The sequence below is a fragment of the Hemicordylus capensis genome, chromosome 2, assembly GCF_027244095.1.
Source record: "Hemicordylus capensis ecotype Gifberg chromosome 2, rHemCap1.1.pri, whole genome shotgun sequence".
Lineage (NCBI taxonomy): Eukaryota > Metazoa > Chordata > Lepidosauria > Squamata > Cordylidae > Hemicordylus > Hemicordylus capensis.
The window spans coordinates 261,477,348-261,495,827 of NC_069658.1; the positions used below are offsets into that span (position 1 = coordinate 261,477,348).

The window sequence follows — 18,480 nt, forward strand, 5'->3', positions numbered from 1 at the left end:
TAAGGGTGGGGAGGGTGCACGTACCCCTCCCTCCACTTTCCCCCTCCGGCGCTTGCTGAAAAACCGGGGCGGCAGTGTACTGCCTGCTGCCCCTTCTGCTCTTTGGACCGGAAGTAGATGGAAATAGCTTGTGAACGTTGAGCATGAGCTACTTCCGCCTACTTCTGGTCCAAAGAGCGGATGGGCGGCAGCGGGTATGCTGCTACCCCGCCGGACCAGTTTTCCACTGGGGGGAAGTGGAGGGAGGGGTATGTGCACCCTCCCCCGCCCTTAAAGTTGTCCCACCCCCGCCGCCGAACCGTTGCTGGTTCTGTGCACCTCCCTAGCTGTTGGAGAGTATGCAAAATGCCAACTTAATCTGTAATCCAATATTCCCTTCAGATAGAAGAGGTTCAATGCTTTTCCTTGATGCAGTTCTTCCAAGATTGGGGGAATCTGAATTGGCATCTTCTAGAATCTCCTTTCATTAATTAGGAAATCAGCTATGCAGGGTTTCTCAAGCTTGGGTCCCCAGATGTTGGACTGCAACTTCCATCATCCCCAGCCACAATGGCCTCCATCTGTTGTGACTGGGGATGTTGGGAGTTGTAGTCCAACAACATCTGGGAACCCACGTTTGAGAACCTCTGAGCTATAGGAGCATAGATCTCATCACTATTTTTAGAATGTGATAGTTCCAAATTGTTCTCAGGATGTCAGGGATACATAGCAGAGGGAAGGAAGTTTTCAAGCACAGAAATGGCTGAGACCAAGAAAAGCAAAGTGGTTCTCCAGGCAGCATTTGTTCATATCTTCAACCTGATGGCAAGAAAATTGGAAGCCAGAGGTGGTAGTGATGGTGTGGGTTCTAAGGGAACAGGGTGGCTTTTAAATAATTATGATTAGTGATTTCTGGCCCAAATCTCAGGCACTGGAGGAGTGCACCCATGTATGTGTTAGCTCCTACGACTTGCTCCATTACAGGGCCAATAAAATTCAAGTGGGCTGCGTGTGACAGAAGGAGCTCCCCCTTGCATCTCTGGTTTTGTCCTGTCATGCTCTGGATGGGGCTGCTTTTTGCCTTGGTGCTTTCCTCAGTATCTCCTTCCTTCAGTTGTTCTTCTCTTTCCTCCCCCTTTGTGACTTAGCTAGTCAGGTTGCGAAGGGAGGTGGAGCATGCCCAGCAATGACTCTCTTAGCACTTCTCTTCCTCCCTCCAGCTTGCAAGAGGAGAATACTTAAGGCTTCTGTTCATGCCTTCTAACAAGTGTCCATTTCCTGTTTCACTGAAATATGGGCAACTTTTCTGTCTTTTTGTTGTTACAAACCACAACTAAAAGACCAGGATCTGATCCTGATTTAACTGACTCGGGTGAGAACAAACTGCAGTTTCCCATATTTGGATAAAATTGCAAGCTGTGGCTTGCTACAAACAGCAAATGTAAACTTTAAATTTCCTCCCTTTGTGCAAAGAATGGAGTGGGGGAGCATGAAGCCTAACACATGCACCTACTCATGCACTTAATATTAAGCCACAGTTTAGTATTATGTCTGAACTGAGCCTCTCTCTGGAGCATAGCTTGGGTTTGTCTAGGAACTGGAGGTCTGGTTCTCCTCTTTGTCTCTTTCCCTCCAACTTGTAGTCCTGAAGGAAGAGGTTGAACCGCCATGGCCCTTCAACCAGTCTCGCTCACTGACTCGCTCTAGCAGCCTCGGGAACTCCCCAGTGCGAGGCTGCCTCAAGCCTTTCCTCACTGAGCAGGAGCTACTGAAGAACTTGCGCCTCTGTCCCCCTCATTCAACTGCTCAGCACCTGATGAATGGTGAGCCTGGAGACCCAGCTTTACAGAGGCGAAGAACCAGGTATGGATGGAAGCGTAGGGCACCTTGAACCCCTACATTAGATTAGAAAGAGAGTGTGTTTGTGTGCCCAGCTTGGGAAGTAGCTGATACTCAACATAATCCTTCTAGATCATAGGGTCAAGATGGTGGCAGGTGCTTGATTGCCAGATAATTTTAGGTTCTGGCACCTTGTTTCCCCTATTGGTGGGGCTGTGTGTCCTGTACATGGAAAAGAATTGAAATTCTGCATCCAGGTGACCCAAATTCTGCACAAGGGATATTGAATTCTTCAATCTGTATACATTATACATACAAGATAAGCAAATTTGTACCATTTCATGTGTTTTACCTACTTTATTCCAGCTTTGCTGGTCATGATGAGGGGCAAATAGCTATGCAGAGCTTTCAGTCCCCATCCTAAACGATTGGAAACATTATCGAGCAGCTTCTCTGACTTGTGAGACTAAACGTATCAGACATTGCCCACGTACTCTGAGGCATCTCGCTCTCTTAAGAAAGAGAGGGACAAGATTCTCAGGAAGCTGAACTCTGCACTCCATGCCATATTCTGAACTTTCTTCTGGCACTCTTGCAGAATTGTGACATACATACAGCCCTGCATAGGAGAAAGTATTTTCCAGGAGACCTCTGGAAACCTGAAACATTTGGCGGCATCCAGTCTGGAAATTATCAGGCTGGATGGTGTCTATTGGCAGCCCACCTAACAAATGGAGGATAAACTTCCCCGAACATGAACCCAGTGCCGGTCTCCCACCCAATGACCATATTGTGTGATCCTGAATCTAGCAGTAGATCTTGAAATCCCTGGGCTAGAGCTGATTTCTGACCCCGGAGATGACACTGGTTTACTGGGTGATAAGTGCTTATCCTTTATACTCTCAGCAACAAAGTTGGGTGGCCTAGTCTACATCATAGCTCTGGTTCTGATCTTGCAGGATGCCCTTGTTGCCTCTCTTGCTCCAGATCATGCTGCTGCTCTTTAGACCCAACTGAGATATATGGGGAAGAAGGATGAGCACTTGATGGTTGCTAAGCAGCTATGGAATGCTCTTCCCAGCCATCACCTATCCAGTCCTGTGGTAGTTGTCAATTTGTCCTGTAGTTTGCCTAGCTACTGCAAGACAAACCTACCTCTCCTCTGAATGCAGGAATAGAGTAAACAGGCTGGAACTGATGCATGACTGCCAGAGACGGTTATGTGACCAGAAGCAGCAGCAGCAGCAGCAGCAGCAAGTAAAATGAAAGTTGCATGGCCAAGTCCTAGAAATGAAGGGGATTAAATATAGCAGAAAGCTGGCTAGGTATGGAGAAGTGAATGTGGAGCTGACATATCTAGGATAGAGAGATGCTAATGTTTAGGCCATCCATATGCATAGGATCAACCCTGAATGAGGCGTGGGTAAATACAGAAGGTGATGGCAACTAAGTGCTGTCCTAGGCAAGGAAGGGTTTTTTTGGTCCTGCAGTTAGCACTGGAATGACCCGCAATTTATTCCTGCCCCAGGCTAGGTAGCAGGATCAACTGTTGTCCAGGATTTATTTGTTTTATGTTAATAATCGGCATCCCACCTTTCTGTGTTAAAAACAGACATGGTGCTTTACTGTATAAAATATATTATGAAATATGCAATACATATAATATAAAAGCAAGGTTTAGTAGAAGTGACTGAAATATAAACCTGATAAATGTAAATCTAAAAGTAGCAGTCTGAAAACAGATGTTTTTAGATCCTTTTGGTCCTGGATAGTTAATTCCTGTGTAAAGTTGTGGTGGTGGGCTTTGCAGGTCTCTGTGGCAGAATCAGACTAAAATGGGCCTTCTCAATTGTAGTTTATCACCCAGTTTGCTTTGCATGTGACATTCCAGAAGGCTGTTAGTTTTGCATTTGCCTTTCTCAGTGCTGGATCAGATTAAACTTGATTTTTTCCTCAAGAGCTCAAGTGGTGTAGGTTTGTTTGGAACTTGTGCTTCATGCCATATCTGTGCAAGGTGCCCTTCTTTGCATGTCGAAGCTATATTCACTACAGATGATGGCAGTTGCTTTGCATGTGTCGGACAGAATTCAAGTTTACCAGCATGCATTGCGTGTTTTCCTTGCATGCTTCCAGTATATAATTTGTATAACATTGTATAATGTTGTATATCCTGTTTCCATTTCCATTCTAGTTGTATACATTTTCACCTTGTGTCTTTAAAAGAGGGCCCTGTTTGCTCCACACCGCAGTCATAGGAACTTATGTGCTGAAGTGCTTGGCTAAATGTGAATATAAAGAGAAAGCAGATGTTTAGTTTTCATGATTCCAGATGTAGGCAGCGTCTACTGACTGATGAGAAACCAGAAAAAGTTTCTGGGCTTTGTAAAGCTGCTTATCTCCCCCGCGCCTCATGGAGGTGTACTTGTTGCCTTATTCCTTGCCCTCTGTCACCCCAGCCTCTCTCCCCCCCCCACCACTCACATCCACTCCCTGCCAACACACAAAGTTCCAAATTGTTTGACTCTCCAGGGATCTTGGAAGTAGAGTTGGTGAATACATTGATGACTGAATATGCATGATTTTGAGCACAGAATCTGGACACTCCTTATTTTTGGTGTACACAGCTCTGAACTTGGCTTGCGCTGGAATGTTTGCTGGATTAGCCGGTCATGTCGACCACTTTGCTGATAAATATCACAAGTCTCTTATTAGCATGTATTGCCATTTTCTGCATGTTTAATATAGTTCTGGCTTCATGCCTGTAGCCCTCTTTTATTGCTGGAATACAATCTACTGCTGCTTGTATGTTGCCTCCTCTTCTGTCAGTGGGTCGATGACTATGAATGGGATGTTTCAGCCATTTTATTCCTAATTGGATCTATGAAAGACTGAGAAGTAACTAGTTCAGAAGTAATGTGTGGGGAGGCAGGGAGAATGCTCTATCCATCTTGGATTGCACTGCTTCCTAAGAACTTGCTCAGGAAGTGATGTGACACCCCCCCCTCCCCAACACGGCATACCTGCTGAGAGTCGCATGCTGCTTCCCAGCTGCCCCTTGCTCTTTCCAGTGCTAGGAAGGCTGAGGAGCAGCCTGGCTCAGACGGTTGAGGTGGCTGGTTAGTTAGCTAAGAAGCTGCCCCTTCTGTGGTGTGGTGGACCCAGGTGGTGCTGCCTAGGGCAGCAGCAGTGTGCTGTGAGCACTGTCTCTGGAATGGGCAGGCGAGACTTGCTGAGTGGGATGCCGAAGTTCACTGCCTGTCTCTGTTGCCTTGTTTTGTATGTTGAGATAATGAAGAGGACACGAAATACAGGTGAAACTCGAAAAATTAGAATATCGTGCAAAAGTTCATTAATTCCAGTAATGCAAATTAAAAGGTGAAACTGATATATGAGACAGACGCATTACATGCAAAGCAAGATAAGTCAAGCCTTAATTTGTTATAATTGTGATGATCATGAATGAACTTTTGCACGATATTCTAATTTTTTGAGTTTCACCTGTATGCATGAGTAACTTTACCCTTGTAAATTTTGTCTCTTGCTTTGATGGTGTTAGCTCTAGTCCTCAAAAGTTTTTGCTTTTGAGCCATCACCCATACTTTTGCCCCAATGTATCGTGTATTCTGCCACTGTAGATCAGTGTTTGATCAATTTGTGATCACTGTCTGCTACTACAGGGTCATGTTACTTCAGCATTTACAATATCCTAGGTGCGTCTATTTCCATGGTACCACTTTTCTGTTAGTAGCACCTGTGCTCTCAGGAAAGATCTGTTTTGGTTAGCAAGCATCTTAACTTGATTGGTGCTTTTCCTTCAGTCATCTGGGATCTAACCTCTCTCCTTTCTCTTTCCCCTCCCCTTTTTTATATCGACCCCTTCCTTTTTTCTTGTTTTCTTCTCTACCGCCAGCTCCCTGAATCGCTCTGAAAACAGCCATTGATCGTCTCTGCTGTGTCTCCCAGCTGTTGGGCCTCCACTCGTGTCTTGAGTTCTTTCTAGCAATGAGATTTGGTTTTACATCCAACTTCCTCAGCCCTCCCCTTTTTATATATGCTTTATGGGTAGAACCTGTAAGGATGTCGGCTTATTTATATAGTGTGGGGTGGGTTTTTTGCCTTTATTTCACTTTTTTATGCCATGATTCCCAAAAGCCTTTAAGAAAAGGATACCTAGTTGCATTTTAGAAAACCAGATCATGCTGCTTGTGGGTTCTTGCTTTTGTTTTTTAGTTTTAAATTATTATATTGTCGGTTCCAAAGTGGTCAGTGGTTTACAGAACAGAAATTACTGGTGTTCGACAAACACACACCCAATATGATCCACTACTTGTTGCCATATAGGACTCGCCTTGTGCTCCCCAGTGGATGATTCGCTGCTATTGCCAATCACAAATCCACAAAGACAATATAAGTGTTTCCCAGTGAGCCTAGTTTTAGATTAACATTTAGAGTTAGAACATTTCCCTTTTAAAAAACCAAATAGCCTACATTGATTGAGAAGAGTTGTCAGGAACTAGTATCTAAATTAAGATCTTTCTATCAAGATCAGGCAAGATGTAGAAATTCTCTATTGCCAACAGACTTTATGGTACCATTAAAGGGGAACAATCCGATTATTTAGATTAACTTTTTGCCATCATTGGGCAAGTGCTATTTGGATTTTCTGCCTTAGGCCCCACTGGACTTTCTCTTCCTTCTATGACTTGTTCTTAGATCAGAGACAGACAGCCATTTTATTTTAGAGAGTTGAAAGAAGCATCTGTGCCTGCTGTGTGTACACATCCCACTTCTGTCTTTGATAAACAAGTCCTGTAGCTTTTTGTAGTGTGTGAAAAACGTGTTTGCTTAGAGGCAACAGTGTGAGATAAAAGGGAAATCATCTATATAGAAGATGCTAGGGGTAGCTTCTTGGTTTTGCCAATGAGTATAGGAAACGGAACCTCCTGTTAATTGTTAGAGTTGAATTTCTTGTTTGATAGAAGGAGTGTATATTGAGGCCTTCTTTGTGCAAAATGAGAGATGTATTGATTTTGGTAGGTATATTGGAGTGAATCTGTTTTTCATCTGCTAACAGTTTAATCTAAAATGGAATTCCATTCTGCTTCCTGGCTGATGGTTTTTTACAGGAGCCACAAAAAGAGGGGAAATATCTTTCCAAGTGTGCAAGAAAAGAATATATTTATAAAATGTCCGCACATTTCAAGCAGTGCTTTTCAGAGGAGTAGAGGAGACCAGAATTGAAAACAAGGGTGGATTTTTAAAAAAGTTATTTTTAGAAACTAGGTGATGGTGATGATTATGATTAATTCAGTGACTTGGATCCAAAGGGAAGGCTTTTGTGCTTATAGAAGGGCGAGGAGAAGCAGTTTATGCTGACTCTCTATCAGGATTGGCCTTTCACAGGGTTATGGAGACTGGGATGGGAAAGCTTTTTCACAGGGCTTTCCCTGTGAATGGTGAACATCATTCTCTGGGCTCAAATCCTTGATAATGTGTCCTTGAAAAATAATCTGATTTAAAATGACTGTAATGCAAACAATCTGGATTTACATGTCTTAAAACTGAATCATTTATTTATCATGTTTATAAACTGCCTAACACACAAATCTGAGGTGGTGTGCGGTGATTTAAAAACAATAAAAGAAAATACAATTCAAACAGGTTTTTAAAAATGTTTTTAACAAAGACCTGAAATAACAGTTATGTCCAGTGGGTTTTTGAAGGCAGCCAGAGATGGAGAAGCTCTTATATTGACAGGGAGTCCATTCCAAAGCCGGAAGGCTTGGTCCCACATAGCCACCCAATGAGCTGGTCTCAGCTGTAACTGAATCTCTTCATATGATCTCAGTAAGCAGTGAAGTTAATGACAGAGAAGGCGCTCTCTGAAAATATCCTGGCAATGAAGCAACAAAAAAATCTGGCTTTGAGGTCAAGCATTATAAATTACACAATAGGTCATGAATTGCATTTATTATTGTGCACATTATGAATATGTGGACTGAACAAAATAGTATGGACACTTTTCATGTAATGGAGAAATGCTGTTCTGCCCAATAACTATTGGTTCTTGCTCCTGTAAAGTTAGTTGGTAGTTCTTAAAGTAAAGTGAAATTGTTTAGTGTCTTTTCATGTGCTGTGTACACAAAGAGCCAAACATAAATTTACTAATTTTGCAAGTGCTTCTCTGAGCAGATACCCATTTTGTAAGGTAAAAGGCATTTGGACTGCATAACCAGAGGATTTAGATTGTGTTCCTGGGTAGTGTAACAACTTTATTTAGTTGTAAACTTGATGTAAAGCAATAAGGAAGTGCCTGGAAAGGCTCATACTGAATTCCTAAACTATTTTCCAAGAAAGACAAGAGAATTTTCACAGTCATTCAGTTCTAGGATCTTCTCAGATATTTTTGAAGATAAGCACTACTTGAAACATATGCATGTTGGACATATTATAAATAGGATTCTTTCTTCTTCTTTTTTCCTCTTTTGTAGTTGTGAAGGTTTGGTTAGTCATCAAGAATCTCTGTGGGCTCTGGTCCAAAAAAGCTTATGATAAAATGTATTTGTTAACCTGTAAGGTGCTTTATTCTGTTTGACAAAATACAGCAATGACTAGATCCAAAAGAATTGTGTCCAGGTGACCAGGCAAAGCATTTGGAATATGGAAGAGATGTGATTTGTTCCTTCTTCTGGACTACTAACGTTGATATACAGCAAACCTTGTTACTCGCGTGGGTTCTGTTTCTCTCCTACCGCGAGTGATACCGCAAGTAACAAGGCATTATGCCTATGGGAAAAGGAGGGTTAGGTTTCAGAATTGGACCCAAAAGGTGGAAAAACAATGGAAAACCAAAAATAATTAAAACTCTTTACCGTGCCTTCCCCAGTCTGCAGAATGCCCCCCAAACCATAGAAAATCACGAGAGAGAGAGAGTTTTTTTAAAAAAAGAAATGAGTGGCTCCTCCTGACACCTTCAGACAAAATGGCGACCAGAAGTGACCTCTGTGGTCATTTCCGGCCCTCTAGGAACCTGTGTGGGTTTTAACCCTTTCTTATCCACGAATACATGAAACTGTGGATATAGCATCCGCGAGTAATGAGGCTTGCCTATATATGATAAAGCTAGACAATTATTTTATTTGTACCTATTTCAAATACTCTGCTCTTCAGCCAAAGGTTCTCGGCGCAGTTAACAATACTGTATTTACCTGAATCCAAGACTAGGTTTTTCTAAGTTATTTGATGATAGAAATTGGGAGGTTATCTTAAATTCAGAGTCGTCTTTTATTTGGGCAAATACTGTAGTTTAAAAACAAACAAACCATAAAAGCAGCAAAACAGCAAAATTTAAAAAAAAACCACACAACTGTTATGGTGTTCTAAAATCACAAATTGAAAAAAACAATATCAAAAGGTCTGCACCAAAAAGACATTGAAGTTAGCCCATAACAAGCCTCCCTGGAGGCAGTGCAAAGCTTATAGGGATGTGCATGAACCAAAAATTGTGGTTGGCTCAAATTCGAACAGAATTCAAACTGAACTGCGTGCTGCCAAACCGGTTCGTTTGACCAGACTGGTTCAGCATCTAATACTTGTAAAGGGGAATCTGGTGAGGATGGCCCTTTACAAGTACAGGGGGCGTGGGACCCCTGTGAAGGGGCGGTGAGGCATGTGTGGAGGCTAGAGCCATGCTGCTGCTGAGCAGGCGGCTTGGTAAAGGAGGGAGGAGCGCACCTGCTTTAGCTATGGGCTGTTCCGGGTTTGGGGGGGAGCGGCGGTGAGGGCAGCATGCTTAGCGGTAAGGAAGACTCTTTTACTGTCCCTCTCGCTGCCACCTGTTCAGCGCCCAACCAGGCTTGTTTTGGTCTGTGATCAAACCTCCAAAAAGACCTGGTTCGAGGCGAACCAGCTCATCGCCAAATCATTCATGCACACAACTAAAAGCTTGTGCTCTGCTGCTGAGTTGTGGGTAAGGGATCACAAATTTGGCTGGGCTTGGTAGTCAAGTTGAAATGTATGGTTGCCAGGACCCTACCCTTCCCCTATAGTGCAATCCTGTGTGTGAGTCTCACTGTGAAGTAAGAGAAGTAAGTCTCACTGTGTTCAGTGGGTTTTGTTCCTGCTAAGCATGCATAGGATTGCAGCCTTAGAATCTGACCTCATGCTGCATCTCTACGTAAAGTCGAGGACAGTCTCCTACTCTTCTCTCTGCTCCAAGTCTGGAGCTGGAGAAGTGGGCATGGATAGTCCCTGCAGTTGCATGGGCAAAGCCTGATACAGATGTGGGGATTCAAACTTGGAGTTTGGAAGAGAGTAGGAGATTCACTTTGGCACTGAGCTAACAAGGTACTTGGTGTGTCTTGGTCATCCAGTGTTGAGAGCGAAATGCTGAGCTGAAGGGAAATGCTGGTGCTTTCTTTGTGCTCAGGGTACCTTGCCCACCCAACACTAAAACCACAATCTTTCTCTCTAGCTTGCTGCTGGAGATGTAGGTGAAGATCTTTCCTGTAGTTGTGCTGCCTGCTCCCTGGATCTCCAAAAGCAAGTACAACTACAGGAGAACCTTGTTAATCGTGGGTCCAGCACCCGTGGTTTTGCGTATCCACAGGCAGGTGATGGACACTTGACCTCAGTATACATGGGAGGGGAGCAGGAAAAGGGTCAAATCCGCATATCCGCGGGTTGGACATCATTTTGCCTTTGGGGGCCATTTTGTGGCTCATTGCTTTTTTAAAAAAGGTATAAAAAGACTGTTCTTGACTGGGTTTTTTTTGTTTTTACTCTTGGGAGGCATCTTCGGACTCCTTGATGGCAGTGGAGCATGGTAGGGCACTTTGGCCCATTTTGTCAGTTTCAGGGGAGATTTGCAGTGGTGCAAGAACCTAACCCCCCCAATTTACATTCACTTTAATGCATTGTTATCTGTGGATTCGCTATCTGCACACTCCCGCCCCCCACCCCCCGGAACGGAACCCTTCCAAATAACAGGGTTTTCCTGTACAGAGGTAATTCTGCTCCCTCCCCTGCTTCTCACTGGAAAAAGAGGTGTGGACTCTTCTCAACACCTTTGCATTTGGGGAGGGCCACAGGCCCTCTGGAAACAGGAATGATCCCATCAGGAAAGATGTCCCTAATAATAACTGAAACAAAGCACTAATGCTTGACTCTGCTTAACATTAAAGAAGTTGGAAAGAAGACAGGAAGTGTTTATGGAGCTTCGTTTGGTATAGTTATGGTGGGAAAGTGGGAGGAGCCCACATTGGATACTTTGTGGCTAAAGCAATTCCTTTTAAAAGTGAAGTACACTACTGTATTATTTTTTGCTAAGTATCGTGGATTATACTTGTAGCAAAAGCCAGCTCTTCCCACAGGTCAACCATTTGTACAGAGATAATTGAACGGTCCACTGGAGTTTTTCAGCTCTCCAAAAACACAACGGCTCTCTGTTAGGGTATTCAAGCATTTTTCTCTGAAGTGTTCCCCACCCCAGTCTTCCTCTGCTTTATGGTGTGCCATTTGTGTTGTCTTTAATCTCTTGGGTGTTGTTCGCTCTGTAGTATGTTATGCCCTGTGTTCCCTTTGGGATGAGACAGCTGTGTCTCCAAGACCATTGTGTGTTTTGATTGTAATGGAAACTAGGATTTAAGGATGAAAGTTGGGACTTGGCTGACTTGGAGGTTGAACTGGCTATAGTGATAAGGAGGTGTTGAGAGTTAGGTATGCAAAACAAAGAATCTTTATGCCAAATAAGCAAATGTACTTGCATTCAGTAAATGGTTTTTTAAAAAAAAAATAGACTAAGCTTGTGCCAAGGTAGCCCAAACTCTGTGCCAGGTAAAGCTGCAGTTGTTTGGCAACTTACATCTACAATTGCTTAGTATTAATAATGTATACATTTGCTTATATGGTGGTTTATGCTGATATAAGGAGCAAAGAACTAGAGAGCCCTTGTGGTATAGCAGACAGATAGTTGAGCTCAATCTGGGGAGACCAAGGTTCAAATCCCCACTTGGCTCTGAAGCTCACTGGGTGACGTTGGACCAGGTACATTCTCTCCCAGAAATATAACTTACTTCACAGAGTTGTTTTGTGGGTGAAATGGGGAGGAGCCCATGAATCTACTCGAAGGAAGGGTGTGATAACAATGTAGTGAAGTTGTTAATATTTAGGGCACTGAAACCTCTTGAGTACTGATTCTGCTCAGACTCCTTGGTTCCTGAGACTTTGCCAGACAGTTCCCAACGACAAGACTATGTACACGTATCAGAAACTTGCTTTTATTATGTATTTAATGAATGCTTTGAGTCTCAAGATGCTAAATGTGATGCCCAATGCCAAATTCTCCCACCTTGTGTGATGAAATTGCAGAATTGTGAAAGGTGCACACAGCCCTGTGCCTGAAATACTGATTTTTCTATTTTTGTGCTCTATACAGAATGAGCTAAACTGTAAAAAGAGGTAGAATAGGAGAGGAGAGGTGTCAAGAGGCAGACATGATAGAAGTGCTGCCCACTTAGTGTGCCTATTGTTACTTTGGGTGGTCTGTTATAGCCCCACTGACTCTGGCAGCATGTCGGTCAGTGTTCCCTCTAACAGGGGTTCTCAGATGTTGTTGACTACAGTTCCCAGAATCCCCAGCTGCAATGGCTTTTGCTTGGGGATTATGGGAGTTGTAGTTAACAACATCTGGGAATCCTTGTTAGAGGGAACACTGGAGTTGGTGGAAATGGTTTTATCATGTGTATCGTAAGAACATGTTGTCTTACGCTCGGTGGAAATGCATATAGTGTAGGCATCTAATCACACCCACATTGCATGATTGTGACATCAAGCACTGGTGCAGCTGTATTGGATACCACAATGTTGTGGTTTTTCTTGGGCTTCCCAGTTAAGAGCTGCTTTGCTGTATCAGGCTGTGGTCCATCTAATCCTGCATTTATTTGCTAGTACTGGGCAGCTAGTTGCCCCCCGGAAGCTCATAGATAGTACTGTGTAGCACTTCCTAATATCTTTTGTCCAACATCTGGCACTTGGAAGCATATTGGTGGGTCCATTTTATTTGGCTGTTGATGGACCTATCCTCCATGAATTTGTCTAATCCAGGGGTTTTCAAACTTGGGTCCCCAAACATGATGTTGGACTTCAAGCTATACCTTGCCTAGTATCTTAAGAACGAGTAAAAGCTTCTATTTGAGGGTCACAAACTTTACTCTAGGGCCTATCCCTTATCCTGGGACATCACAGCTCCATAAAACACAACAGACTTTTAAAAGCTGCTCAAAGGTTGACAACTCCTCCCAGTATTCCCTTCCCTTTTGAAAATGTTGGTCTAACTGCATGCCTCCTTGAGGCTTTTCCCTAGTATTCCTGCTCTCTACCGCCCTTTCTTATCAAAGCACCCAAGGCTGTAAACTGCCTTCCGTTGTTAGCATCTGGCATGGAAATATGAGCTTTTGTTTATATTTCAATAAAGTTGAGTTTTTTAAAAAAAATTCAGTGCGTGGCCTTGTCTTGTTTTTGTTGTACATCTGATGGCTTGGAGAGTAACTGTGGATTCTTTTCTTGCCATATAAAGTCCTCTCCCACATCCCACCCCTTACAGAGAAGTGCAGTTAAATTGTGATACAGCTCTAAAAAAAATTGGAGTGTTGATGTGGGGCTGTAAAAGTTAGGGCAAAAGTCCTCTCTTGCATTCGAGCTGACTTGGACTCCATGGTCATGGCAGGCTCAACTGCAGAGGTGTCCAGTATCTCCTCTGGTTCAATTAGAATGGATCAGTTTCAATTTGTGACTCCTGAGGATGTGGACAAACTCCTTGGAGGTGTTCGGCCTACTGCTTGTCCTTTGGATCCTTGCCCATTGTTACTTTTAACATCTAGCAGGGAGGTTGTTGGAGATATCCTAGTTGACATAAATGCCTCACTCAGGGAGGGCAAGGATGCCTCCATGTTTGAAGGAGGCAATTCTGAGACCTATGTTTAAGAAGCCTGCCCTAGAGCTCTCAGTGATGGATAACTATAGGCCAGTCTCCAGCCTCCCTTGGGTGGGCAAGGTAATTGAGAGGGTGGTGGCTGATCAACTCCAGGCAGTTTTTTGGTTGGGGGAGGCTGGTGGTCCAGTCTGGTCCCAGCTTCTCCCTCCAGGATATTCTGTAGAGGAGCAGGTGAGGGGACGTGGGCGGGGATGTGGAGTGGCTGTGGTCTATAAGGATAACATCTCCCTCACCAGGGTCCCTGGTAGGGTATCGGACCATATTGAATGTGTGTACTTAAGTTTGGGGACCAGGGATAGATTGGGACATCTGTTGGTGTATCAATCGCCTTGCTGCCCAACGGAATCCCTTACTGAGCTCACGGACTTGGTCACGGAACTTGCGTTGGAGTCTCCCAGACTTTTGGTGCTGGGGGACTTCACTGTTCATTTTGGGACCAATTTGTCCGGGGCAGTTCAGGAGTTCATAGCGGCCATGACAACTATGGGCCTATCCCAAGTGGTTTCTGGACCGACGCATATTGCAGGTCACACACTTGATTTGGTCTTCTACTCTGATCAGGGTGGTGTTCCGTGGGTGGGGACTCCTTTGATCTCCCCATTGTCATGGACGGACCACCATCTGGTTAAGGTGGGACTTACAACCACTTCCCACCTCTGAAGGGGCGAGGGGCCCATTAGAATGGTCCGCCCAAAGAGGTTATTGGATCCAGTAAGATTCCAAGAAGCCTTGGAGGGATTCAGTGTTGGCTTTGCTGGTAATCCTGTTAATGCCGTGATTGAGAACTGGAACAACTCGCTCACCAGGACAGTAGACACGATTGCCCCCAAGTGTCCCCTCCGACCTGCTTCAAAACCGGCCCCTTGGTATACGGAAGATCTGTGGGGGCTGAAGCAGCAAAGTGGACGACTGGAGCGCAAGTGGAGAATGACTCGACTCGAATCTGACAGACTACGACATAGAGCACATTTAAAGATCTATGCTCAGGCAATACGTACTGCAAAGAAGTGCTTTTTTGCCCGTATTGCCTCTGCGAGTTCACGCCCAGCGGAGTTGTTCAGGGCTGTGAGGGGACTGGTATCCGCTCCCCCACCCGAACTAGAATTTGGAGTTATCAGTTACCCGCTGTGATGTGTTTAAAGAGTTTTTTGCAGATAAAATCTCTCAGATTCGGGCCAAGCTAGATGGAGACTCCATAGTTAATTTGATGCCTGAACTGGAGGTGTCCAGATACTCCTCTTATGCGATTCGACTGGATCGGTTTCAGTTTGTGACTCCTGAGGATGTGGACAAGCTACTTGGGGTGGTGAGGCCTACCACTTGTTCTCTTGACCCTTGTCCAACATGGCTTGTTCGATCTAGCAGGGAGGCTGTTGTAGACAGTCTGGTGGAAATCATAAATGCTTCTCTGAGGGAGGGCAGGATGCCTCCTTGTCTTAAGGAGGCAATCATTAGACCTCTTCTAAAGAAGCCTACATTAGATCCCTCAGAGTTGAGCAATTATAGGCTTGTTTCCAACCTCCCATGGCTGGGCAAGGTAATTGAGAGGGTGGTGGCCTCTCAGCTCCAGGCGGTCTTGGAGGAAACTGATTATCTAGACACATTTCAAACAGGTTTTCGGGCGGGCTACGGGATGGAGACTGCCTTGGTCAGCCTGATGGATGATCTCCAATTGGCAATTGACAGAGGAAGTGTGACTCTGTTGGTCCTTTTGGATCTCTCGGCGGCTTTCGATACTATCGACCATAGTATCCTTCTGGAACGTCTGAGAGTGTTGGGGGTGGGAGGCACTGTTTTACAGTGGTTCCGCTCCTACCTCTCGGACAGATTCCAGATGGTGTCGATTGGAGATAGTTGCTCTTCGAGATCTGAGCTTAAGTATGGCGTCCCTCAAGGCTCCGTACTTTCTCCAATGCTTTTTAACATCTTCATGAAACCGCTAGGAGAGATCATCAGGGGATTTGGAGCTGGGTGTTACCAGTACGCTGATGACACCCAGATCTACTTCTCCATGCCAACTTCTTCAGGAGCTGGCATATCCTCTCTAAATACCTGCCTGGAAGCAGTAATGGATGAGGGAGAATAAACTGAAGCTGAATCCAGATAAGACGGAGGTACTTATTGTGCAGGGTCAGAACTCCAGAGATGATTTTGATCTCCCTGTTCTAGATGGGGTCACACTTCCCAAAAGGAACACGTTCACAGTCTGGGAGTACTTCTGGATTCACACCTCTCCCTGGTTTCTTAGGTTGAGGCGGTGGCCAGGGGTACTTTCTATCAGCTCCGGCTGATACACCAGCTGCGCCCGTTTCTCAAGATCAATAACCTCAAAACTGTGGTACATCTGTTGGTAACCTCCAGACTGGACGTTTGTAATGCGTTCTACGTGGGGCTGCCTTTGTATGTAGCCAAAAACTTCAGTTGGTTCAGAATGCGGCAGCCAGGTTGGTCTCTGGGTCATCTCGGAGAGACCACATTACTCCTTTACTGATGGAGTTACACTGGCTGCCAATAGGTTGCCGGACGAAATACAAAGTGCTAGTTATAACTTACAAAGCCCTAAACGTCTTGGGCTCTGGGTATCTAAGAGAGCGTCTTCTTCATTTCAAGCCCCACTGCCCATTGAGGTCATCTGAGGAGATCCGTCTCCAGTTACAGCCGACTTGTTTGGTGGCTACACAGAGACGGGCCTTTTCGGTCACTGCCCCGAGATTGTGGAATGCGCTCCCTGCTGAGATACAATCCTCCCCATCTCTGGCAATTTTCAAAAAACACCTGAAAACCCATCTCTTCACACAAGCTTACTCAGCATCCTAAATTTGGGGGGGTTTAAAATCTGGTTTATTTTAAAATTTTAAAACCTGTTTTGGGGGTTTTAATTACTGTAATGGTTTAATTGTTGTTTTAAAATGTTTTTAAATTGTTAGTTATATTGTTTTTAATTTGTTTTAGCTCTTTACTGTTTTAGTGGTTTGTTTTAACTGTAAACCGACCTGAGCCATTTTGGAAGGGCAGTATATAAATCAAACAAATAAATAAAATAATAAATAAATAAATAAATAATACTGATTATCTAGATCCTTTTCCAACTGGTTTTAGAGCAGACTATGGGGTGGAGACAGCCTTGGTTGACCTGATGGATGATCTCTACCAAGGAATGGACAGAGGGAGTGTGACTCCGTTGGCTCTTTTGGACCTTTCTCTGTGACTTTCAATACTATGGACCGTGGTATTCTTCTGGATTGTTGCGGGATTTGGGAATAAATGGCACTGCTTTGCAGTGGTTCAGTTCCTGTCTCTCCAGTAGATTCCAGATGGTTTCTCTTGGCGATAGTTGCTTTCTGAGACAAGAGCTATTGTATGGTGTCCCTCGGGGCTCCATCCTATCTCCAATGCTTTTTAACATCTACATGAAACCAGTTGGTGAGATCATCAGGAGATTTGGAGCAAGGTGTTATCAGGAAATGGCAAAGCCCCCCCCCAATGCCTGCCTACAGGCAGTAATGGACTGGATGAGGGATAATAAATTGAAGCTGAATCCAAGCAGGACAGAGGTACTCATGGTTAGGGGTCATACTTAGAGGGATGTGATAGATCTTCCTGTTCTGGATGGGGTTGCACTCCCCTGAAGGAACAGGTATGTAGCTTGGGAGAGCTTCAGGACCTAGGTCTCACTCTGGTTTCTCAAGTTGAGTGCTTTCTATCAACTTTAGTTGATACAGTTGCGTCTGTTCCTTGAAGATAATGATCTCAGAACTGTGGTGCACTCTTTGGTAACCTCTAGGCTTGACTACTGCAATGTGCTCTATGTGGGGCTGCCTTTCTGTGTTGTTCGGAAACTTCGATTGGTTCAAAATGCAGCAGCTAGATTGGTTTCCGGGGTTTCTCGGAGAGACCATATTATGCCTGTTTTAAAGCAACTGCATTGGCTGCCAATAGGTTTCTGGGCAAAACACAATGTGCTAGTAATTGCCTTTAAAGCCCTAAATGGTTTAGGACCAGGTTACAAGGGAGAGCACCGCCTTCTGCATAATCCCCACCACACATTGAGATCATCAAGAGAAGTCCATCTCCATATACTGCCAGTCTGGCAGTGACTTGGGAGCAGGCCTTCTCTGTAGTCTCTCCTAGGCTGTAGTCTCTCCTAGGCCCTATAGACACTCATGGTTTAACATCCTTACCAGCCTTTAAAAGAGCCCTTAAGACACACTTTTAAAGCCAGGCTTTTAAGAATATCTGGATGTTTTAAATGTTAATTGTTGTTTAGCAGTTGGTTTTATTCTATTTTTATTGTTGTAAACCATCTTAGAGCCTTTGGAGTCAGGCGGAATATAAATTAATTAATTAAAAGTAGGGTAATCTCCTATACCCCAGCTCTAGTCTTCTGTCAGTTCAGATTTAATTTTATTCCTCTGAAATATAGGCACTTGTGGATTGGACCTTTGAGTAACCACCTCACTGCAGAGGAATCATTTTTAAATTTGGAGACAAAATGCAGTCACTTGAGGATCAGATTCACAGAGAACCCTGGATTCAGAACTTGGTGGGATTTGGAGCAGTATCACAGAGGTCAAACAGAACCTGGAACCTAGATATTACAATTATGAATTTATACAATGCTTATCTGGTAATGAACTCAGGATGGTTTACAAATTTAAAACAATGGCTTA

The 18,480-nt window shown here is 44.1% G+C and overlaps 1 protein-coding gene across 5 annotated transcripts in view; it reads left to right on the forward strand.

Annotated features, from left to right (window-relative positions):
* The window catches only part of ATAT1 (alpha tubulin acetyltransferase 1), a 46,952-nt gene that overhangs the window by 19,482 nt on the left and 8,990 nt on the right, over window positions 1-18,480 (forward strand). For 3 of the 5 annotated variants that reach the window (XM_053294400.1, XM_053294401.1, XM_053294403.1), the window contains exon 9: window positions 1,623-1,842. In XM_053294400.1, the coding sequence (XP_053150375.1) occupies window positions 1,623-1,842 (220 nt within the window). Of the gene's footprint in view, window positions 1-1,622; window positions 1,843-2,184; window positions 3,778-5,728; window positions 13,311-18,480 lie in introns of those variants that run through there. The other 2 variants (XM_053294404.1, XM_053294402.1) reach the window with 2 other exon arrangements.